At 41.5% G+C, this 25,952-nt stretch overlaps 1 protein-coding gene across 8 annotated transcripts in view; it reads right to left on the reverse strand.

Moving 5' to 3' along the window:
- LOC102966393 (piezo-type mechanosensitive ion channel component 2) overlaps nt 1-25,952 on the reverse strand; it is a 468,901-nt gene that overhangs the window by 120,050 nt on the left and 322,899 nt on the right. For all 8 annotated transcript variants that reach the window (XM_042961476.1, XM_042961473.1, XM_042961474.1 and 5 more), the window contains exons 8-13: nt 16,500-16,662; nt 13,581-13,700; nt 10,407-10,445; nt 9,314-9,452; nt 6,254-6,402; nt 2,574-2,804 (exon numbers count right to left, since the gene is read on the reverse strand). In XM_042961476.1, the coding sequence (XP_042817410.1) occupies nt 2,574-2,804; nt 6,254-6,402; nt 9,314-9,452; nt 10,407-10,445; nt 13,581-13,700; nt 16,500-16,662 (841 nt within the window). The remainder of the gene's footprint in view (nt 1-2,573; nt 2,805-6,253; nt 6,403-9,313; nt 9,453-10,406; nt 10,446-13,580; nt 13,701-16,499; nt 16,663-25,952) is intronic.

The raw sequence follows: 25,952 nt of genomic DNA on the forward strand, positions 1-25,952 counted from the left end.
TTTTTGTGTGGACATAGGTTTTTGGTTCTCTTGGGTATAATACCTAGGAGTGGAATTGCTAGGTCTTATGGTAATTCTATGTTTAACCTATTGAGGAACTGAGAGACCGTTTTCCAAAATGGCTGCAGCATTTTATATGCTCCCCCTCCTTCAGGGGTGTATGGGGCTTCTGTTTCTCTATTTCCTTGTTAATACTTATCATTGTCTGCTTTTTTTTTATTCTAGCCTTCCTGGTGTGTGACGTAGTATCTCATTGTGGTTTATAGTAGGATTTTAATAAATATTTGCCAAAGAAATGAAAACATAAATCGGCAAATGAATGGGTCCTTTTTACTTTGACTAACTGCCCACTTAACTATCCCTAAATATCCACTTTTCATTTGCCTTCAACATAAACCAATCCCAGGAAGTCCTGGACAACATGTTTAGGGCCTGAGAAAGTCAAGGACCATTTCAAGAACTGTAGTCAAGAACACTTCTGGAAGTCACAAGCCATTGAACTGTAACTGCAATTTGGGAAAGAAATCTGTTTCTCGAATGCATATGTGTAACAGTCTAGGGATACTTGAGGGCAGATGGGCCATTTTTCCTAGGTGAGTTACAGGCCAGGCTTGGAAGGCACGGTTGACGGATGTGGAAGACATTTTAGCAGCTGATAGATACTATGAAGTAGCTGAGTCTGGCTCCCCCAGAGTGGTCAGACCTCTGAGGATCCAGGCCATATTCTTTCTTTCTCTCGATTTCCATGATCCACTCAGTACTTTGCAAACACTGTGTTTAATAATGTGCTCTGACAAATGTCACCGTGATAGAGATTTTATGATCTTGGGTTATGTTTTTATCTATGACAAAACTTGTTTTCTTTTTAGCTCCTGAGTACATTAAAATATAAATGCAGACCCTGCTTTCCCCAGAATAACACTGCTTTTTTTCTTACAAGTAATAAGTTTATTTCCCCCAAATGTCCCCCCATCCCAAGGACTGTTGATTTAAAACATTTTAATATTTATTATTTTGAGAGAGAGAAGAGTGCAAGTGGGGGAGGGGCCTAGAGAGAGAGAGAGAGAGACAGAGAGAGAGAGAGAGAAGATCCAAAGCAGGCTCTGTGCTGACAGCAGACAGCCTGACACAGGGCTCGAACCCACAAACCCTGAGATCATGACCTGAGCCAAAGTCGGACACTCAACTGACTGAGCCATCCAGGTGCCCCCCAAGAGCTATTGATTTTGGGCAAGAAGTAGTTCAGCCAGTTAGGTGGCATACATTTCCAGATGCCTCCCCAATATTCTGAGCCAGGCTGACACAGATTTGCACAGTCACAAGATGAGATTTCGAATTTCTCTTGTTAAAAAAAAAAAAGACGAACGTATCAGTTGTGTTTGTGTGTGTGTTTAAGAGGAAGTCCAGGGAAGGAGAGAATGAGAGGGAAGAGTGGGAGGCAGAAGTGACCTGTAAATGGGAATACGCTGTGGGACTGTCATCGTGGAGTGGGGTTTGAGAGAGAAAGTGGAGTAGGGTGGGCATGGGAGTTTTATATGAATGAATGAATCAATAAATGAACTGGCCATGGTCCATGAACACAGGGGATTATGATCTAACTTCTAACTCTTTAGAATTCACCTGTTAGGAGTTTCTCCCTTACCCCAATAGCCTTCACCCAAAAATCTGTTATGAGAACCAATCTTTGGTGTCTCCTAAAGCCCTGTGGATGCCTGGTTGCTTTGGCTATGGGCTGTCTGGTGTCTGGTAACCTGTAAAAAAGGTGGCTGCTCTCAGGAACGGTGGATTTCATGCAATGTAAATTAATGTCCCTTTAGGCAGAAACTAATTCTCTGCCTAGAGGAGAAAGATGTTCAAGGCTCATGGAGTAATTACACAAATTACACAGGACTGCTTTCACCGTCTTACTGCAAAGTCATCGACACAAATAGAATGTGTTTAGAGTCTGCCAGAGTTCACAAAACAAAGTTTGGGGCAATTTATAATCTTCTGAAGTGAAAACTATTAAAATGGGGCATGAAAATAATGAGTAGTGACAGATCATGAGCTTTCTCACTACAAATGAAGGTACATCATGTAATCCACAGAAGGAGAAAAATAAGTGTCCTATTTAATTTTTGCTGCTACAGTGTTTTTAAGACATAATTGAAGAAAAAAGTTTTTATGAATAATCGGTGATTATCTGTAACAGCAATGTGTTCAGCCTGCTTTGCAAACTGAGATCAAAGTCTCCTAACCCTTTGATACATTTTATACTGTATTTTCCTGTTTCCCCCTCTAATTTCTACCACACTGTAATTGACATTAAAATGTAACAGCCTATATTTTTCCTTCCAGTGGAAAGCACTGTTATTTTAAATAAAATCTAAAGGCATGGTGTAATATTTATTCACATTTAAATTATAGAGACCTCTAAGGAATATGAGTTATTTCTTAGAGCTTTTAACGTATTCATTTTTGTAAAGCACTGAATATTTGGAACCTACCTTTGTAAGTCTGTGCCTGGATATGCTTATTATGATTATTGTGGATTTGTTTCAATGTTTTGTTTTCTTATTTTCCCATTCACTTACCTTGGAGGCAAGTTCTCCTGGCTCTTTCTTTTCTAAAAATCCTGGGACCTTTTTAATTTCAGGAAGTTCAAAACTCCATATATACTGTAATATCAGCAACAGATTTCCATAGACGACCATGAAAGGAGAGCTGATCATGGCATATTTTCTTCTGTTGCGAATCATCCAAAGGGTGCATGACCAAATCAACAACACAAAAGTCAACCAGCTGTGATAGGTGATGCTCCAAGCCTTGAGGGTGAAAGGAAGAGAAAACACAATGATGGTCACTACAATGTATAGTCCCCTGCTCTGGTACGTTAACAGTTATCTAAAAGGAGGGGCACTTAGGTGGCTCAGTCAGTTAAACGTCAGCCTTCTGTTCAGGTCGTGATCTCACGGTTTGCGGGTTCGAGCCCCATGTCGGGCTCTGTGCTGACAGCTCAGAGCCTGGAGCCTGCTTCCGAGTCTGTGTCTCCCTCTTTCTCTCTCTCTGCCCCTCCCCTTCTCATGCTCTCTCTTTCTCAAAAATGAATAAATGTTAAAAAAAATTTAAAAAAGTTATCTAAAAGGAAAACGTCAATAATATTCAAACTAAGGAGAGGAGACAGTGGTGAAATCATAGAGAGATACCCCAACCTGGGGCATAGGGAGAGAACCGAAGAGAAAGACTGATCTTGCTGAGAAGAGCATTATTTTTTAACTTCCTGCAGGGAACAGAGCCAACGGCAAATGTATGGCGGGTCTTCCTTCTAAATATTTTTCACTTTAGGTACAAAGATACAAAGGTACACCCTACTTTGCAGTATTAAAAGCAACTGTAAGTGATCTATCCCTTCTTTTTCCAAACTAGACTCGGGAGTTATTTAAGAGTGCCAAGGAAACGTGGCCATAAAAATTTCCTCATATTATTTCCTCTCGGCAATTTGCAAATTTGTCCTATAGGAGAGCTAGCTTTTTAAGTGGTGAACTTACTTAAAATTTATTTAAAATTGTTGGCTGAAACACATGATAAATGGGGCGCCTGGGTGGCTCAGTCGGTTAAGCGTCCGACTTCAGCTCAGGTCACAATCTCGCGGTCCGTGAGTTCAAGCCCCGCGTGGGGCTCTGGGCTGATGGCTCAGAGCCTGGAGCCTGCTTCCGATTCTGTGTCTCCCTCTCTCTCTGCCCCTCCCCTGTTCATGCTCTGTCTCTCTCTGTCTCAAAAATAAATAAAACGTTAAAAAAAATTAAAAAAAAAAAAAAGAAACACATGATAAACATAAACTGGAAATTAAAGTTGCTTTTACTGAAATTAGGTGAGTGACTGCTAACTATTAGCAAGTCTGAATTATTTTCATGAAAATATTATTTCTTGGAAATACTGTTTATCAAAGGTTAGGTAGGTAATAGTTAATGCACTTGCATTAAGTAGTGTATTTAATTCATTTATCCCGGTACGAAATACAGATGTAATGGCCATTTGTTTGGGTGTGACCCAGGAAAATCATCTTCACAGATATTACAATTCCAGCAAGTCTGTTCCCCTGCACCCTATTCTTGGGAAGGTGGGGGTGGAAGAGGAAGAAAAACAAGTTATGAGGATTTTTTTAAACCTCTTTCCTGTGTAGTGCCTAAGTGACATATGCCTTTCAGTTGCGGTATTCGGGATGCTTCTGCACTATGTTCAATTTCCAGATTGTCTGACAGTTTAGTGTATTCCGACTTTATATTTTTGAATAAATACAAGTACCATTCTAAGAGATTTGGCTCCTCAGGACTACTTTTTCTGTCTGTGATTAAAAGTCTGTCACATGGGACACTTCCATGGAACGCAGGCTCTTTTAAAACATTAATATGATGGCTCCGTTAAAACAATGAATATGGCACCAGACAGGGGCATGTCTTTAATGAAGGATCTGCTCTCTTAAGTTGTTTTTACAATAGATTCTTTTTTATACTAAGTAGCAAAATGTGTAATCAAGGTTTTTGGGGTTCCGTTTTAAGCTCTATTGCTTTACAAAAAAAAAAAAAAAAAAAAAAAAAAAAAAGACCAGACTTGTTTTTAGAAAGAGAGAAGAAAGGTATATACTCTTTTGAGTTCTGAATCATAATTGTAAGCTGCATTTACATTTAATAGTTTGAATTTGGAATTTTGCTACAGTTTAGAGGATGACATGTCGAAAATGCCAGAAAGCACCCAAGAGCACAGAATTTACATTAAAGAAGAGAGTTTGCAATCACCTAACGAGCTATCTTTCATTTCTTTTAGCACAGAGACTGCCACAGGGTTCAAACCCACGGACCGTGAGGTTGGGTGCCCAACCAACTGAGCCACCCAGGCACCCCTGAGCCATCTTTCATTTCAAGGAGCTTTCTTTCTGCCACCCCTCTCTCAGATGTACAGCTGTCCTTACTAGAAGCTGAAGTTGATTGGACACACAGGTTGGTTCATTTGGAAGACATCTTGAGGGGAGGCCTGGAGAAACCGGGTTCAGGCATTCCCCCCCCCCCCCCCAGAGGTATAGAATATCTTCATTCTATTATCATTAAAGGTGTTCATGGGATCTCACCATTGACCACAAAATGTAGAAGAGTCTTGTGTTAGGTAAGCGTTAGGTGTCTCAAAAATAAATCAGATTTCCCATAAAAGTTTGTTTTTAGGAAGGGGACAAATTAGACTTTCTTATATCCCCTCTCTCTAGGCCAAAGGATGATGGTGATGATGATGATAATGAGGATGAGGATGAGGATGAGGATGAGGATTTCTGAAACTGTGATGCTGGGGACGGAAGATGTACCTAGAAGTGAGGACAAACATGCATCAACTGAGCACTGAAAATCGGAAAAGCTCTTGGGAACTCTGGCTGCTGGATGTTCATATCAGTAAAAATTTATTGCAGCTAAGATGGACTACAGTTTCACTGAAATTTAAGATAAGATGTGAATGTAATTCTCCCATGTGAAGAAAATAAAAGTTTATGGACAATCTTGAACACCTTCAGCATCACATAGAAAAACTACCCAATAGATCCTTTTAAACTGGCAAAACAGGCAACCGTCTCACTTTTAAGGCTAATTTGAGAGAAATGCATTAATATTTAAAAGGAGGTTAAATAGAACAGAACCTGATTTTAAAAAAATTTTTAATGTTTTTGTTTATTTTTGAGACTGGGAGAGACAGAGCATGAGCAGGGGAGGGGCAGAGAGAGAGGGAGACACAGAATCCAAAGCAGGCTCCAGGCTCTGAGCTGTCAGCACTGAGCCTGACACGGGGCTTGAACTCACGGACTGTGAGATCATGACCTGAGCTTAAGTCGGACGCTTAACCGACTGAGCCACCCAGGCACCCCAGAACCTGATTTTTTTAATGTTTATTTATTTATTTGAGAGCGAGAGCATGCAAGCAAGCAGGGGAGGGGCAGAAAGAGAGGGGGACAGAGGATCCGAAGCAGGCTCTACTCTGACAGCAGAGAGTCTGACGTGGGGCTTGAACTCATGAACTGGGAGATCATGATGTGAACCGAAGTCAGACACTCAACTGACTGAGCCACCCATGTGCCCCAAAACCTGATTTTTGAAATCTGTAGTATAAAGATGCTGGAAAAAATAAATACCCAACCATTCTCTGCCAAGATATTGGAAAGATTAGGTATTTGTGCCAGTCACGAAAGGATGATGGGGCATTTCTTGAGCATGCTGCTGTCCCATTTCATACATACCATCATGGCAATAAGGGCACAGATGTAACTTTGTTTCATAATAAACTGGAACACAGAGACCATGGCATGAACTTTAACACTTCGTTTCTCCTCATGGCTCCTTTCTTCCTCAAAGTCTTCCTTCTCCTCCCCTTCTTCTTCTTTCTTTTCTAGACGGAGAAAAACATTATGTAACTATTTATGCTAATATGTGAATTCTGGATAAGGGTCCCAACTGCTGCACCACATATATGGTTTTAACACAGACTTTTATTTAAGACTTCAGAGATTCTTTCCAACTGACAAAGCCCTTCAAATTCAAACAGAATGGCCTGGCCAGCATAATGGAACCTAGCACTCAGAAATCCCGGAAAGAAAATTTCAATTTGAGAGGAATGGAAAGCAGCCTCAAAGATGGTCCCTAATAATCTCTACCTCCTGGTCTTCATGCCCTTGTGTAGTCCTCGTCCCTTGAGTGTGGGTGGGACCTTTGATGAGCTTCTAAAAAGTAGGAGGGATGGAATATAACTTCTAGGATTAAGTTTAAAAAGACTATGGCCTTGCCTTAGGCACCTGGGCACTTTCTCTCATTTCTCACTCATTCTGAGAGAAGCCAGCTGCCATGTTGTACACTGCCCTAAGAAGAGGCCCGGGTGACAGGGAACTGGTGCCTCTGGCCAGCGGTCAGCAAGAACTTGAGGTCAGTCAACAACTACATGGGTAGATGTGAAAGTAGATTCTCCTCAGGTGAGCCTTCAGATGAGACCACAGCCCGAGCCAGCAGCTTATCTACAACATTATCAGAGACCTTGAGTCAGAGAAGCCCATCCTAGTCACACCCGATTCCTGCCCTACAGCAACTATGACACTAAATGTTTTAAGCCATTAAGTTTGGCCATAATTTGTTATTCAGCAATAGATAATTAATACAAGCAGTATCTAGAGTATGGATAGAATGAAGGTGAAGAAAACCAACCAGCCAGCCAACCAACCAACCATCCAACCACGTTGCCAGTGTGAACTCAGTGGCCCATGGTTTCCTAGGTTATGCCGAGGCAGACAAGTCATACTAAGGATGAAAGATCATGTTAAAAAGCAAAAGACAGTGCGGAGGGCTGAGGAGAAGAGGACCAGCAATCGGAAAATACGGGCATAGCACTTAAGGAAGGATTTCTTCTCAAGATCCTCCTCTACTTGTCAGGAGAACTAATTTGAATTCAAAGATGAAGTAATCAGTGCCACATCCCTTCTGTCCTCCTGCTTAAATTAAATGGGCTACGTATAGCTGGGTCACACCAGGGAGTCGCTCTACACCATGCCAAGGAAATAGAAACCAGTGAAGAACCAGTGGCCATGCACAGCACCTTGTGCAGGCTCCAGAAGTGAGTCTCTAAGCCAGGGGCTGGTATTTCCTCCTACAGAAGCCTGCTGCCTTCCACCCTTCCACTGTGGGGGCTGAGGATTATAAGGGGAAGGCCACAGATTGGACACAGTGATGAAGAAACGGAATCTGATGGATTTTACAGCTCGTGGCGTTACCTCTCTGCTTGTAACACTGTCTGCATATATATATTCAAATTTTAAAATAACTGTCCAGCTTTTATGTTACCTTTGAAACTTCAACTTATGATGTGAGTATGTGTGAGTGTGCCTGTCAGCAGCCAAAATTGTGTTCATCTCTTTTTACGTTAGCTATGTGTAAAGAGAATTGTATCTGGCTGTGACCTGAGCGTCCCAGACTTTAAAAGTCACAAATGCTGGCTCTCGGCCTGCCCCGTGTGATTCTGATGCCAAAGCACTGAAGACCACATTGCAGAAAGTACTGGATTTTCTTGAGATATTCAGTAAGTGAACTGCAAACTAAAACACTTGCAAACTAAAACACATGCAAGTAGGAAGCAGAAATGGGTAATTAACCCATAGAGTCTGGGGCTCTGTGGAGACGGCAGGTGCCATCTAGGGCTGGGGGTATGTGTGGGCTGCTGGGTTAGGGAAGTGAACCTGGTCTGACCTTACTGAGGAAGGCTAGATAGTGTGACTAACCCTTTGTATTGCTAAGTAGATGCCAGGTCAGAGGCAACTTCGGGGTATACTGATAACTATGCAGAACAATACAGTAGAATAAGTCTGATGAAGAATTATGAACAAAAAATACATTAAGCTTAATGTACCAATCACAGGCTGGATAGTTGCTTGCCATTTACTTAAGGTAGGATCAGGTGTAACAACTCCAGGGTTAGTTCCATATAAATAGACAGAAAAATCCAGTACAGTTTTGTAGCCACTTTGACGCAAACTGCGTACTCTGCCTTTTCCACCCAACAGTAAACTTAGCTAATTCTGTCATTATGAACTGGTGATTGGCATGGTCCCCATCAGGGAAGTGACAACAGTGGTTGAGTGAACGCTTGCCTCGCAGGAGTGGGGGGCTAGTGTTGCCAGATATTCACATTCTTCAAGAGATTCCAGAAATTTCCGTATCTCAGAGCTGCAGCTTTTAAAATGTGGGTTACTTTTTTTTTTCATTTTAGAAAATGCTGCATAGGCCAAACAAAACAAAATAAAACACAACCCAAGTCAAAGCCACCAATTTGTCATCTCTAGTATCCGCCTGCTTTCCTTCAACATAATAAACTGAGAGAAACGCGAAAAAAGGCCTAGTACAAGTTTGAGCCCTCTCCTTTTTTTTTTTATAGACAAAATAAACTCTAAAAATGGTCATCCATTAACCAGCAAAACTATTAACCACGATTACAATATCAAATTCTAGAAAAACCCAAACACACGCACACACACAAAGGTTTAACACTGTAAGTTGATGTGTTTAAAATAACTGTTTACCTTTTATTTTTCAGAGTTTGCCCCAATTATACCATTTATTTTATATACAAGGGTAAAATACACAGAGAAATACGCTAGGGAAAAATAGAGAACTTGAGCTTAATGATACTGACCATGGAAGACAATGCCCACGTTAAAAGGAGAAAGAACCAACACAATAAACAATAAACAAGCTACAGAGAGATGTTGAGCGTGTACATGAGAGGAGATCAAAGGTGAGGTATGATGTGCACCCCTTACCTGAGGAGTCTTCAGAGGGCTCCCACCGGTACTGCGGGGTGGAGTACAGGTCAGCTTTGGCAGGGCCGTTCTCTACGGGGAGACTGGGGTGGATGGTGTGGTAGTCTACGGGATTGCCATTCACGGTCACCAGCAGGCCCTGCCAGGGGAGCACGGGGCAAAGGCACAGCTGTGACATCAGTTCCAGTTTTCAATGTGGACATACGACCTCCTTCCCTTACGCTAGAAAGGCATAACTCAACAGTGAAGAACTAAACGGAAGCCGGACAACTAATCAAGTATCCGCTTTAGCAAGATGAATCGCGTACATTCATTCCTGTGTCCAAATCTATTTTCCACAGAATGGTCCCAGTAAAAATTTAATCTGATCTTGTCTTGCACTTCTGCTAAACACCATGCAAGGCACCCTCTGTTCTAGGTATCAAGTGTAAATCCTGGAAAAGGCTGGCTGAGCCTTGCTGATCTGGTGTGATCATCTCTCCAGCCTCTGTTCTGATGGCCTCTCTCCCAGCCATCCCTCCAGCTAGTGCAACTCCAGATCGTTCCTAGGCCCCAGCCAGAGCACCCCTGTCCACACTTAGCACATCTGCGCATAGGACTAATGTAGTCTCATTAGCTGGCACCCCCTCTTGATATCATTGCTGACGCTTTGCAATTTCTGTGCTGAAGCATTTCGTACACTAAGTGCGATTTCTTGTTTTTTGTTTTTTTGTTTTTTTTTGTTTTTTTTTTTGTTTTTTTTTTTTGCCTCTTTGGCTTTACGATATAAATATACGTGTGTGTGTCCATGAACATGCAAGACTTCCTATTCAAATTATGTAATAGGTCTACCTGCAGAGCAAAATGCTTTTACAAACTCTCCAATGTGGCTTTTTACAAGTTTAAATATATTTTGTATGACTGTACGCACGCTCATGTTACATGAGTTAGTGTTTTAACAGCAATAAACCAGATATAATTTCTACAAAAAATTATTCAAAAACTTCTGGAAATTTTATAGATTATTAAAATATACTCAAAGGAGCTAATTCCATTTATATCACTTTTACATCACTTACACGAGCATAAATGATAATTCTAAGAATATACTAACATCAGATGGTTTGTAGTCATCTTGGGTCATGGATAAAAGCTGCAAAAAGCAATGCAGGAGAGCAATGTTAATATGTAAGCAAAAAGCATGGTAAAGTTTATACATATCTATAAAGTTTTACTTTACACATACCCATTCTTTCAACTAGCTGGATGCTAGTATGTTAAAACTGCCATGCAGAATATAAAGGGACAAGTCATTGAACTGGCTGTTGCTGTTTATTACAACTGTTTTACAGCTGCTGATGTTAACGTTTAATTGTGACAGCAAGCAACCAGTCATAAACCACATGACTTCAAAAGCTGATCATGTTTTTCAACTGTTTTGTTCTAATAGAATAAGCTGCTTCATTTAATACTCCTAAGACCCTTTGAGACGTCTGCAAAATTCTGAAAATATTTACTTTTCAAGGAATAGAAGTTTCATAATAAAGCAAAATTGATTTGTAATGTGTGGGTTGAGATTATTTTTAAGATTTGCATATTGTCTACCACAAAATAATTATTACATGACTGTGCTTTAAATTTTTTTGAACGTTTATTTATTTTTGAGAGAGAGAGAGAGAGAGAGAGAGAGAGAGAAATGTGAGAGGGGGAGGGCAGAGAGAGAGTGAAACACAGAATCAGAAGCAGGCTCCAGGCTCTGAGCTGTTAGCACAGAGCCTGATGCGGGGCTCGAACTCACGAGCTGTGAGATCATGACCTGAGCCAAAGTCGGAGGCTCAACCGACCAAGCCACCCAGGGGCCCTAATGACTGTGCTTTTAAACTATATTAGTGTCAGGTGGTTTGGACCCTCCTCCAATAATAAGCGTTTGCTGTTCTGTGTTCTGCATGATTCTCCGACCATTTTGGATTAGGACTCATTTATAATTATAAACATCACGGAGAGTCCCAAAGAGTTTTAATAATATGGCTCCTATCCATCAATATCTACTATGCTAGAAATTAAAATTGAGGCATCTAAAAATATTTGTTAGTTTGTTCAATTTTTCTTAAAATCTAACATGCTAATAAAAATCATTTTGTTCAAACAGTTGTATTTAAAAAAAACCAAACAGTGAAAAAAGTGGTATTATTTTATACTTTTGCGTATCTTTTTAATATCTGGCATAAATGAAGACAGCTGGATTCTCATATCTGTTCGTGTGCTCAATCTGCCATGAGGTGTTATTCTGGCTGAAGTATATGGGGAAAATTTGGCTTCAGCGAGCTATGCAGTTGGAAAAGGAAAGAGTATTTCAAAAGTCTAGCCGGGCAATTGTGGGCAGTTTTTTTTGGTTTGTTTTGTTTTTAATACTACACCAAACTCAACAAGTGATAGTAACCGGAAGATTAGTTGCAACATGGAATCTGAAAGTCTATCAGTGAACTTTTTACACTCTGTTGCCTTAAAGTCCAATGATGTATTTCACGTGTTGGTGATTTGCTCCAGTGAGTTATACAGTCTCCCAAATACTGACACATTTTGTTACACAATATTTAAAACACACACGTGTTAATATCACCACTGATCTCATCAGAGAGGTGCTCAGTATTGGGAAGTTTTCCAGCTCCGAAGAGTGGACGCAAGTTTTCTAATATTCTAATTTTCACTCATAAGTTCAAGTGTTACCATTGGCAGTAAGTGCTGTCTGTTGCGTGCCTTGAAGTGACGGGCTCACTTCTCTTCTTTTCCAGTAACTATCTGCCAAATACCCATCCCTGAATCACCATAATTTGTCTCCTAGCAGCTCTGTCAAGTGAATCTGGTGTGCGGTGGGCAACGGCTAGTTCAGTTCACGCTTCCTACAACCAGCCAAGTGCTTTTCGTCAAGATGGTCATCACACGTTTGCAGGTGGTACTTTGTGGCGACTTCCCTTTTTACCACATGGGATATTAAACAGATGTGAGCTCTGATGTGGAGATTTAAAAAAAGAACTGGTAACTATTTCTGGTTCATCAAAGATATTCTTTTTTTTTAAATTAATTTTATTTCATCAAGGATATCCTTAAATGAAATTGGCCTTCCTGCTCTGATTTCTGTGAGTGCGTGGTGGGGAAGGGCAGGACCGCGGCTGTAGGGTTTCGTGCCACGGCCTCGGTCTGTGTTTTTGTGTCATCAGAACAAAGGTCAGCTTAGGGGGAAAAGGCACATATTTTAAATATTATTTCAAAAGTAGTTTTGAACTTGTGGATCCCTGTGAGGGTCTCAGGAATCCCCCGCGGTCCACAGACCTCAATTTGAAAAACTCCTGAGCCATCCTCTATCGCTATCTGTCCTTAGTAAAAGGGCCAGGATAACCTGACACATGACGTGATGAGAGAGAGAGAAAGGTCCCTGGAAATCCTCACACATCTAAGGGAACCACATGTACTCCGCACAACTGTCTGCTGTCTTAAGCAGCCCATTCATTGTGTAGCCCTCTCCCTTGATATGACATGACATGACATGACAGCCATGCTTAGAATAAGAAAGACCATGTGCCTTAGGGAAACTAGCCTGCCACCAAATACGTCAGAGAATCTACTCCTCAATTCTCTAACATGCCAGGAAGTAAATGCTTTGTGTTTGTCATTACCACGTTACAAATGGGCAATTTTTAACAAGTCAATATGGCGCTGAGTTGAGTTCAAAATGGTCAATAAATAATCAAAATTACATGAATTACCCATTGTGACTCACTTTTCCTCATCAACCCATACTGTTGCCTCAGAGTGGTAGGAGATACTTAATCATATTCGTATCGACTGTTTTGTTCTTCTCTAAGTGGTTACTTGAGTTATTATTGGGGCTGGCTACCTGATAGAGTGAAATCATTTTCTGCAATGTATTTCAACACTAAGACTTTCCCTGCCGGTTGGATTGCTTTGTTATATTTTGTTAGTTTAAAATACAAAGTTTTTTTTTAATTAAGAACAATCTTTCTTTTTAGGATTAAGAGACTTCAGTAGAAAGTGCTACAATATAAAATGGTGTTCTCATGGGGTATTATGGAACCATGTATTTCCTTCAGAAGCACTGGGTTCTCCTCTCTGAATAGAGCGCTCTGCTCTCGAGACATCAAAATCAAACTATTTCTATAAACTATGAGCAATCTGACTTTGCACGTGATACATGGCTCAGGTTCAGCAACATTAACACAAAAGTAGCAAAATTAGTTAGGAAAACGGAAACGGATTTCTTGTGGCTTACTTTTCTCTCATCCGTTGGGTACTGTGTGGCATACCACAGGCTTCGCCTCCTCTCAGCTGTTATTTGGATGGGGCTACAAGCCAGGGCTCTGTCCTCTTCTTTGGTCCTGTCATCCTGCACCTAAGACACAGAATAACCCACAGGGCCAGCTCTGCTTCCTGGAGCAGTTCCCTCTGTGGCTTGGGCGACCCAGAGAGAGCTTTTCATCTTTGCTCCAGTTTTTAAATTAATGTATACAATATGTGGGGTTTTATCAAGACGCTTTGGGCATGACACCAATACCACCCTGTAAATGCTAAGCACATCAATGTTAAATGTTCCTGATCCCTCCTAGGCCCCGTAAATCACAGAGATACGCTTCAATGTTAAATAGCCACAGTTTCTCGCTGTGTATTCCAAACTGTAGTAGAAGGCAGCTATGTACAGGGTTCTTAAAGGAAAAACTTCCAAAAAAGTGCTCAATGAACTATGTAAGCCATCCATGGACAGTCTTTAATTAAGAAGAAATTTATTAAAGGTGGAATCATCTAGAACTTATACACATATCTAATGCACAAAACTGTCACCTTGCCTTATGGGACACTGGCCTAAATTAGGCAACTGGTCTAGAAGAGATGATGATGATGATGGAGAGAGAGTAAGGGGCAGAATACACTGGGTGCTTTTGTATGGTTTCTGAACAAAAGTGCTCCAAAAAAGGGCTTTAACACACCGTTGACACCGGAGGGCAGGAAGGGAACTTAGCCTTAGTGCCCAATTTCCTGGTTCTAGTGTGCCAGGGTAGAGTAGCCATGGGGAGCACCCAAATGCCCTGGTGGGAGCACATATATTATTTAACTCTCGACACCTGTTTCTGTTTCTGTCTCTCTCTCTCTCTCTCTCTGTCTCTCTCTCAAACATGCATCATAGACTTTTACCTCAGGACTCACATTTGATAGCTGACATTTTTCATGAAGGGTGCCAGGTCATCTGGAACTATGATATAACCAGCCACCTGTCTTCCATCAGTGCCTCAATGACAGAGTGCTGTGTCCCAGCACATTTAAAATATAGGCCCCTTGAAATGTTGACACTGGTATGAATTAGGCCCTGTTCTCCACACACCCTTCTAGACACTGTGGTCTGTAATTTTGCTATTAACTCTACCTTCCTTCATCCCCAGATGGCCCAAGGCTGAGGAAGCCAAATGTCTCTTGGGCCTATGGGACTATAATGCGGCCTTCACCCACTATGGAAGCAGGACAACAGGGGTCACATGCTCCTGGCATGCTGGGGGTGCTGAGATATCCCCCAGAGAAAGTGAAGGACACCTGTGACTCTTATTAACTTGAATGCCTTAATTTCCATCCCTCATTGGACACTGTTCAGAGACCATCTCCGTAACATATTTTAATTTCTTTTGTATCCACTTTCATTTGTGCAATGTGCACACCCTTTACCTTCTGTGTGTTTGTGGATGAAATGAACACAATGACTTCACTTGAGAGCATTTTACTGGCACACTCAAACTTTGAGGAGAGAACTGGAGGAAACTGTGACCATAAAATGATGGAGATCCCTTATGACCCCAGAAAACATTTTGTTACATGAAGCTGCTATCGATGGCCCAAAGAAAGACACCATATGAGAATCCTGTGAACAAGGCTGCCTCTGTGGCCCTTGGGTCTGCCTGCCCAGTGGGGACAATGGATCACCGGTGGGGCACAGGACAGCGCCCCATTTCTGCAGGTAGCAGTTCTGCTGGAGACGGACGAGACACACGTCTCACCCAGTTCCACTGTGCTATGTGACTTGGATCCCACTTACTTGTTTGGACTGCTTTTTCTTTTCTGGAACATCCAGTTCCCCCGGGGCACCTTGCCTAGGGCGATGCTCTATGCCTGGCCCCCAGCTTCATGTCTGAGAGCGTTGGCTTTCAATAAATATTTGCTGTCTGCCTGTCAGATGAACTGAATGGATGTGTAGATACAGTCTTGTGGGTGTGAACACAGAAAAGGCCCTAACCTAGAAGTGACAGGAGAGGAGGCGTGACTTCACGCAGATGGGCTTCCAGTCAGTGAGCTATCCCCGCCCCCCAGAAGGTGCTGGATGAGAGGTGTGACCATCCTTGTCTACACTACTTTCCTGCCTCATGTGCCAACAAGCTCCCTTACAACTGAGCTTCTTATAGTCAATTATGGGGAAAAATGAAAGGGGCTGAAGTTTTCTGTCACCAAAAAAGGAAAAGAGAGAAGCTACCCAGACTCTCTGGTCCTGCCCTCAAAAGTGCCTTGCCCTTGTTAATACCTCACAGGAATAAATCACTCCTCTGTCGTGCCTGGAGGAGACCCCCAAGTCCCCATGCCTCACAGTGGGGTACTCAGAAGGCTACAGGCCCCGCTGAGAGCTGGGGTGTCCCTATCCCATCCTCAGACGTTAGAGGTCAGAGAAGTTTCTGAAACTCCAGTCACCATGATAACAGGCTGTGTAGTCACTGAAGCTCTCGCTTTGCTGTCAAACATGAGTTTGAATCTGATTTCTACCGCTCAGACAAATGGACCTCTCTAACCTCATTCTCCTCATCTCCAAGATGGGTATGATACTATTCTAATTCTTTCAGAGTTATGCAGTGAATTCAGTGAGATAATGTCTATGGACAGCCCATCGTATGGCATTAAGTGCTCAATGCAAATGTCTTCCATTCTCCTCACCAGGGACCATTCTCAGCAGCACGTGGTGATGTATTGAAGAGACCAGGCTTTGTTACGAGAGCACTTGCATTTGCATAGTGCTCTGCTGAAATAAGGCACCAGAACTAGAACACTCCAGTTGTTTTGGAATACAGCATTGACTGCTCAGTAGTTAGTAGCAATGAGCCACTTCTCCTGGAGTTTCCAGGTTCCTTGGCATATCAGATTACCAAAACCTTTTTATCCTTACAAGGGGTTCCTGTAGCCAGATGCGGATCAGAGTTGCCAGCGTATAGTACATCACCAGCAGGACTATGGGGTTGGCATGGTGATACCATGACAGGTCTGGGTTTGCTACGATCTTCCACGTGCTGGAACAGTCCGTTTGAATGACTGATTTGATACCAAACAACCTGTTTAAAAACAAAGAAAAATATCAGAAAAATACAATAAACTATATGTCCCTAACATAAAATAAAAGCAGGTTTTTGGGGGCGCCGGGGTGACTCAGTCGGTTGAGTGTCTGACTTTGGCTCAGGTCATGGTCTCGCAGTTCGTGGGTTCCAGCCCCGCGTCGGGCTCTGTGCTGACAGCTCAGAGCCTGGAACTGCTTCAGATTCTGTGTCTCCCTCTCTCTCCGCCCCTCCCCTGCTCGAGCTCTGTCTCTCTCTCTCAAGAATAAATAAACATTACGAAAAATTAAAAAAAAATCTTGTTTTTAATATACTCATGAGCTAGTCCTAGGTTAATCCACCCTACTCTAGATATTTCATTACTCTTATATATACAACTACATCTTTATTAGTTTTAATTTCTTTAATTTTTTTTTTTGTTTGTTTTTTGAGAGAGAGACAGACCATGAGCAGGGGAGGGGCAGAGAGAGAGGGAGACACAGAATCCAAAGCAAGCTCCAGGCTCTGGGCTGTTAGCACAGAGCCCGACGTGGGTCTTGAACCCACGGACCGTGAGATCATGACCTGAGATGAAGTCGGACACTTAACCAACTGAACCACCCAGGTCCCCCTATACAACTACATCTTTAAATGACATATGTATGCATGTACATAATATACATATAAAATATACATCCTGAAATCATACACACACACACACACACATATGTGTGTGTGTGTGTGTGTGTGTGTGTTAGTATGTGTGCATGTGTGCAAAATCGATGCCAATATTGTTTTCATACTGGTTGAAAAATCTAATACTATCTAATCCAATACTATGTAATATTAATACCATTAATCTAAGTCCTTGCTCCTTTTAAAAATTTACATTTAAAAATATTATTTATTTTTGGGAGAGTGCAAGTGGGGACGGGACAGAGGGGGACAGAAGATCTGAGGAGGACTCTGCATTGACAGGTTGACAGTGGTGAGCCCAGTGTGGGGCTCGAACTCACGAAGCACAAGATCATGACCTGAGTCGAAGTCGGATGCTCATCTGACTGAGCCACCCAGGTGCCCCTAGAAATTTACATTTTAATTGCCATTCAGCCCTATTAAATCCCCACATTACTGAAATGTCAAGTATGTGGTAACATGTTACTAAGTTCAGCTAAATGAGCACTTACTTTGTTTTTAGCAGGATTTAGCATTAGCTCTTCAGCTAATGCTGATGTTATTGGGCAAATATTGAAATTGGACTCAGTTCTGTGATTCAGTCATAAAAGCCAGATTATTATATACTAGAGTTTCTGGAAGATACGTTTCTGTCAAATTTTATTTACGGGCAATTTATCTTAAAGCCTTATAATTAATTCTTTATTTTGAAATATAACTTTATGAGGCTTATTAAATTTTGAAATGATTTTATGTTATTTCTACTATATAACAGAATGAATCTGATTAGATATTGGGAAATTATATAGACATGATTCATTTAGAAATTCACTTTATATGGACTTTTTCTAAGAAAGGATTTTACAAAGTGAATAAAACTTTTACATGAAATGAGTCTCGTATGTCTCTCGGTGCCTGGGCGGCTCTGTCGGTTAAATGTCCTTGATTTTGGCTCAAGTCATGATCTCATGGTTCATGAGATCAAGCCCCGCCGTTGGGCTCTGTGCTGACAGCATGGAGCCTGCTTGGGATTCTCTCTCCCTCTCTTGCTCTCTGCCCCTCCCTCTGCTCACGTGAGCTCTCCCTCTCAAAATAAATAAATAACCATTAAAAAAACACAAAAAGTGAGTTTCATGTCTTTCTACTGTTTGTATCTTTCATATGTGAACTTCCTTTAATTTTTAAGTTACATTCTTCATTCAGTTATAAGCTCTTCAAGGACTGCATGCCCATCACTCGTAAAACCACATGGAAAACCTCTCAGGGCTACTACTGTTTTCTCTTAGGAGGCTAGTGCCGTATTAGTGAATTGTTCGACATAGATTTTAAAGAGAGCTAAATAGAAACTAAACTTTCTTCAATTTTATCAGAAAAAAATAAGTTAACTAGAACTTGCTCTTCCTATAGGTCTTTTCTTCCCAAGTCTAGGCAGATTTTTTTACAGTTAGCATTAGAAAGAAAATTTCCTGCTAACAAAACTTATGTCCCTCTTAGAGTGGTAGAACACTGGGAAATTGTTTTTGCAGTCCCAGATTAAAACGTCAATTTCTTGTATACAGTGCACAGAACTGAAAGTGTTTACATTTAGAATCAATTGTTAGCTGAAAGTCTCTGTTTTAACGAAGCGGTAGGTTTCAGCCCCCAAGTCTCTCGTCTTCCTGTCCCACAGCTAGCACACATGCTAGAAATGACCTCCTCGATCATCAGTTTCCAAATACCTGTCTTGCCCCATCTGAAAGTCTGTAGGGATTTCTGCAGCTGTCTGTAAACTGAACCACGTGCCTCCTAAAAGACTTGGTATCACATCGAGACCCCACACCTTACCGTTGATATCATAGTTTATTCCAAACTGATTTTGCACATTTTATAAGAATACTGAGAATCAGTCTCACGTTTTGTACAATGAGTACGGACTAACAGACATGGATACAAGCTACAGAATGACTGACTATTGTACTTGTAAGGAACTTTTTCTAACAGAGCTATGGAAATATCATTAAGACCTAAGAGTTCTCTTTTCTTGCAAGAAAGAAAGAATTTTTTTTTTATTTAAGTAGGCTAGCTCCTATAGAAAGAATTCCTATACAAGATGGGAAGTTTGTACTTCAAGTTTCATATCCTGTCTGGTGCTAAAATTCTAGGAGGCTGTGCAACATCCAACTGTTATTTGACTTGCTTATTAGCTTTTTATTGGGAACCTCACATAGTCCAGAATTGCTTCGTAGTACTGATGATACAAAGAAAAGTGAAACCGGAGGGCCTTGCCTCCAGGAAGTGACTCTTGATCTAACCGCAGTGATGTAACGTGACATGCTCCTTTGGGAGAGCAAGATGTGACAGAAACCTTTCCTGTCTGTGGCTGTTTCTGTCTGGGAAGGGTAGTCAGGAAGAAGAATGTGGCATGTCAAGATAGTCCAAAAAGGGGAGATGAGTAAATGAGAGAAAAGAGGAGTCCTGTATAATGGCCAAGCTGTGGGACTGGGCTGGGAAGAGAGAGAAACTGGGCACAGTGAGAAGAGCACCCTATTTTTTGTTACGGGAGCATCATTGGATATTTATAAGCTTCCTCCTGTCTTGATGATTCCCACACAACTGCTAGTGCCCTTGCAGTAGCCCTAGTTCAAACTGGTTGAATAAAAGTATCTGTATTGTTTCTCAGTCATTAAAGTATGTAAAAGTGACTATCTTTTATCTCTCTCTCCATAGAAATGTCTCTTTGCCAGAGAAGTATATGATGATACAACTTTGGAGTAATGAATTCCTGTTTACTGCTTATTTAGAAGCAGAAAGATAAAGCTTCTCAGATCTTCTGTGTATTTGGACTATCCTTGGACCCCAGGCCGGGTCTATCAATAACAGATGGGAGTGCATTTGGTAGATGGCTCGCAGTGTCTGAAAATCCAGTTCCTTGTAAAGCCTAATGGAATTGGGGGTGGGCAGAGGGTGTAAGCACGTGGACAAAGAAAGGACATTTTCCTGGCGATTTTATGCTAACTGCTTAAGATCTCACAAACTCTTCTAGTTTTCAGAGTACGGCTAGAGACAGCTTCCTGTGTGATAGTCAATTCCCAGTGGAAACAGATCAGCCTCTTGGGCTACACACTCCTGGCTTGGTATCTGGCCAGTCTTGCTCTATTTCACTCCCAACATCCTGTCCACAGAACAGGTCCTCAGCTTCTCTTCCTGCACAATTACAACGTAAAGGGCAGTCTCTAGTTTCTCTCCCTTCCACAGCATGACTATTCCCAGAGTAACCTTCAAGAAGGTTCGGGTTCAGCATGCCACCTTCCCCTTCCTACTTCCTATTCATTCACTGCCTGGAGAATACCCCCAAATGCCAGCAAAGTATTGTGCATGTTAGCAGCCAGGTCTCCTCTCCTTTCTCCCTGACGCCATCAACCCAAGCTGCACTAGACTATATGGGGGTTATCGTAAAATCTTGGTCCCCTTGGTCTTGCTACTTCTTGTTTTACCAGGGTTATTTCCAGGTAGTTGTGACTTTTTTGGGGGGATTGCCAAATCAATGATTGAGGTGTATGTGCCAGGTAAGCGTTGTCCACTCCTTGGCAATGCAAATCCAAGGTAGCAGGCCAGGCAGGGTTCACAGACTCTCAGACAGATATCTCTCTGGACAACTCCAGGACAAGGCCCACCCCAACCGTATCTCATAATCTATACATATCCATGTATTCCTTCCATGTATGCTCATCCACCTTGAATTATTGCAGAGGTCCCCCAGGATACCAGTGGCCAGGAATACATAATTATATTACCACCATAGCCCATCCCCTGAACCCTCATGCTAATTTATGGTAGTTGTTTTTGCTGAAAGCATCAATTCTTGATTCTTTCTTTTGGCCCAGATGGTCTCTACAGTAAATGTGAATTAATACTCCAAAACCAATCTCCATCCCTCTTCATTTTGGCTTCTTTTTCCTATTCCTTTCTGTTTTGGTGGGATAACCTTGATATCATCAAGGCCTAGCTCTTGGGAGCTAGGGAACCAACCTCTGGGAAATGTATGATTTCTAACTGGAATAAATTTGTCCTTCCCAGTGTATCCACAATAACTATTTGTAGTCACGGTTTGTAATTGCATTATTGTTAGCTTATGTGCTTATGTCTCTGCCCAGCTCGATTCTACTTTCTTCAAAAAAGGATACGTGGGGGCGCCTGGGTGGCTCAGTCACTTGGACATCCGACTTCAGCTCAGGTCATGATCTCGCAGTCCGTGGGTTCAAGCCCCACGTTGGGCTCTGTGCTGACAGCTCAAAGCCTGGAGCCTGCTTCGGAATCTGTGTCTCCCTCCCTCTCTGCCCCGCACCCCCCCCCCCACTCATGCTCTGTCTCTCTCACTCTTAAAAATGAATAAATGTTAAAAAATTAAAAAAAAAAAGGGTATGTGTTTTGCCACCTTGCTTTGATGGATGTGCCTAGTGTATAGCAAGTATTAAATGTAAGCTTACTGAGTTGAATTAAAAGCACTAAACACTAAGTTATACCATAAAGTTATCATAGGCGACCATGGTTATATAGGAGAAGTAGAGACTAAGGGATAGCAAAGTTCCTCCTTTGGAAAAAGAAAAAGAGAAAGACAGGATGGAAAGGAACTATATCACATGTGCATTCTAGAATTTTAGAGAAACATTGCTGTGGCTTAGGCCACACCATCCATGATTTTAGTGCCCTTGGTCCGGGAAATAAGAACACAGAATAAGAGCATAACAAAAGCATCACAAGAACACTTTCGCTAAACAATATCTTGCATCATATGGAACGGATAATTATTTTTTTCCCTACAGGTTGCCAAGAAGAATCTTGAACTTCACCTTTTGGATGGATCAATAATTAAATGTATATAGTCAAGAAGTAACTTTTTTTTCAGCCCAAGAGCTCTCCAATTAAGAAGCAATGAGAGATTCAAATATCCAATAAGAGAAAAATATGGAGCAGCCTGGATGGTTCCTTCAAGACCCCCAAACTGCACTTTACTCAGCTTATTATGTCTAAAAATTCATTCCAAGCCTTTTGCTAGAAGAGGACATCACAGCTACAGGAAGTGTCTCTGACCACAGCCCTTTGGTTATTCTTCCCCCACCCCAGTGTGCAGCTGACTCTCTCAGCTCCGTTGGGGCTCTGGGGGCTCACTGTCAATGCCTCTCCACCTGCCAGGGAGCACTTGCTTTGCACTTTTTTCCTCTGCCTCCAAAGCACTCATAACATCTGAAAGCATTCGGTGAATGTGAATTGGCAGCATATTTGTTCTGATTCACACATGTTGGCAACTTTATAAAAACTCCACCTGTTTTCAGGCTTACTCCAGACCATATCTGTTTGGTCGCTAGTCATATAGACACCCAGCGATTTGAAAAAAAAAAAAAAAACAAAAAAAACCCACTATGTAATACTGAAAAAAATACCACGTTTTAAAACAATTTATTTGTGGTAAAATACACATAACAAAAATTTTCATCTTAAATGTTTAAGGGTCCAGTGCAGTCATATTAACTATACACACAGGGCTCTGCAACCAATCTCGAGAACTATTTCATCGTGCAAAACTGCAACTCTGTACCTGTTAAACGATAACTCCCTATTCCCCCCTTCCCACAGCTCGTGGCACCTAACCATTCTAATTTCTGTCCCTATGGATATGACTTCTCTAGGTACCTCATACACATGGAATCATGTAGTATGTGTCCTTTGTGTCTGGCTCATTTCACTGAGCATTATGTCCTCAAGGTTCATCCATGTTGTAGCATGCATCGTAATTTCCCTCCTTTTTGAGGTCGAAGAATATTCCATTGTATGTATAGACCATATTTTATTTATCCATTTCTTTATAGATGGACATTTTTCCCTTTAAATAATTATAAATAATGCTGCTATGACCACACATGTACAATTCTCTCTTCAAGTCCTCGCTTTCAATTCTTTTGGACATATACACAGAAGTAGGACTGCTGGATCATATGGTAATTCTATCTGCAATTTTTTGAGGAACCTTCGAACCTTCCATCATGGCTGTGCCATTTTACATTCCCGCCAACAGAGCAGAAGGGCTCTAGTTTCCCCATATCATTCCCAACACTTGTTATTTTCTATTTTTTGATAGTAGCCATCCTAATGGGTGTGAGGTTGGGCAACACACTTTTTATTTAGCCTTTTCTTCTCCAGAGCTCAGGGCTCTTTATCATCTAGACCTCTTATGATACAGGGAGGCATATCCTTCAGTTAAATAAACACTGCTAACTAGAATGGATTAGTACACAGTTAGGTTGATAGAAGCCTGGGCAGGTTTTAAATCCTCTTATGAAACCAGGGAATCTATTCTTTCCAACTAGAGTAAAATGACTGTTTTGGGGTAACAACTGTCTGGAGAAACTATCTTTTAACAATCTTCGCATTTTAAACTTAGATCCTTTAATGAAAATAAATGGGGGACTGAATGGAGGGAAGAAATAGAGAGGGAAGGAGAGGAAGCTATTTCTCAGGGAGTCTGCGTGCCAAGTGCAGGCTGTAGAGCAGAAACCAAGCTCAGAAAGGAGGAGGCTTCCCAAAGAATCCGCGCAGCTCCATCAAGATGAAGATTTTCACATTGTCAGAACTCCAGGGTGCTCAGCCATTTCTATTCTCACTCAGACCTCTCCCCTTCCCTGCTAAGGAGTTTGATGGCAGATGCCAAGGGTCCCAGTGCTCACTATGGAGAGCCCCCATGCTGAGTATTGTGGAGGTTCACGAAATACAAGAAGCCAACCAGCGGTCATTATCACTGACCAGTTGTACACACTTACCTGACTCAGGTGAGTATCCAGGAACAAGTAGCAAGTAGAATTCAAAGAGGGAAAGGTGAAGCCTCATCTCTGTAAACCAGTCGGGGTTCAGAGGGAAGCACAGAGCCTTTGAGTATAAAGCCAGCCATAACCACAGCTGCCCAGAAAAGGTCTTCGGGGACCTGACACTTTACACAAACATGGGTACCCTAAAGAAGCTTGTGGAAGTAACTCAGGGGGAAATCACCAACCGCCTAAAAATAACTGACTTTTCTTTTTCTTCCATCTCTGCCTACTCTTTCCCGATTCTAAGGACCATAAGTCTAAGGGTAACAAAATGTGGGTTTATTTTTTATTTTAAAAATTTTTTTATGTTTATTTCTGAGACAGAGAGAGACAGAGCATGAGTGGGGGAGGGGCAGAGAGAGAGGGAGACACACAATCAGAAGCAGGCTCTGAGCTGTCAGCACGGAGCCTGGTTCGGGGCTCGAACTCATAAACCGTGAGATCATGACCTTGAGCCGAAGTCGGTCGCTCAATCGACTGAGCCACCCAGGCGCCCCAATGTGGGTTTATTTTTAAAGGTTAAAAAAAATGTGATGAAGAGTCAGTGGTATATATTCTATAATATTTTGATTATAAAATGAATCCCTTGAATTAAATGGCCTTAGCATGAACTCATAATAAACTTGAAAATAATCAAAAGCTATAGGGCTAATGGAAAGAACAGGAATATATGTAAAGACTCACATCCTGCCTCAATTATCAGCTGTGTGACCTTGCATATGGCCTTTAACTTTTTTGAGCCTCAATTTCTTCACATGGAAAATGAGGCTAGTAAATATGTAACTTTAAAAAATATTTTCTATGTTTATTCATTTATTTATTTAGAGAGAGAGAGCACGTACAAGCAGGGGAGAGACAGAAAGAGAGAGAGAGGATCTCAAGCAGGCCCCATGCTTTCAGTGCAGAGTCCAATGTGGGGCTCGATCCCATGAACTGAGAAATCATGACCTGAGCCGAAACTAGGAGCCAGACGCTCAACCGACTGAGCCACCCAGGCGCCCTACAGATACATATCTTGAAAAGATACCGTGAGGATTAGAAATGATAGTTGTAAGACTTGGAAATACTTCTCATGCCAGTTCAACTTAGAATTGCTGAAATGGGGTTTGCAAATATCTTATGTAAAATAGTTTCAGATTGCAAGCAATATGGCCAGTACATTTCTTTTAAAATCAGACAGGTATTAATTTCTTTCTTGTATAAAAATACAGACTCAGATAGTTCAAGCTGGAATGATATATCTATTTTTTGAACAGCAGTATATATAGCTAATATTTGGATTTGGTGATGTGAATGAGAAATAAATGGAGAATAGTTTCTTGATGGTATATTCAGGTTATAATCTAAATATTCACATATACTTTCTTCTCACACTGAGAACATACCTTTCCCGCCCCAAGGAACACCATTTCAAAATTCTACTCAGTTATACAACTCACCAGCTGGATCCCTATGTGATGCTTGGTCATTTCTTACAGTTCAAGAAATACTCCATATAGTTCTGCAAAATTGCACTGAACAGTAACACCACAACAGCAAAATCTCCCATTGGAAACATGGAATATGGACAACACACTACAGCCACCAGGCTGTAGTTATTATCAAATCCTGCTAGATGCTGGGCATGAACTGAGACATCTTCCTGCCCGGCAGACCAGTAAGTCTCTTGCTGGAAGTTCTTGGTTCCTCTCACTGGGAGGGACTTCCTTGCCCACTGTGTCTCATGACCTGTTGATCTCTGCCAATATGAATCCCATTCATTCCCCAGACCCATCTCAAATGTTGTGTGTGGTTGAC

Source organism: Panthera tigris, chromosome D3 (genome assembly GCF_018350195.1).
Source record: "Panthera tigris isolate Pti1 chromosome D3, P.tigris_Pti1_mat1.1, whole genome shotgun sequence".
Classification (NCBI taxonomy): Eukaryota; Metazoa; Chordata; class Mammalia; order Carnivora; family Felidae; genus Panthera; species Panthera tigris.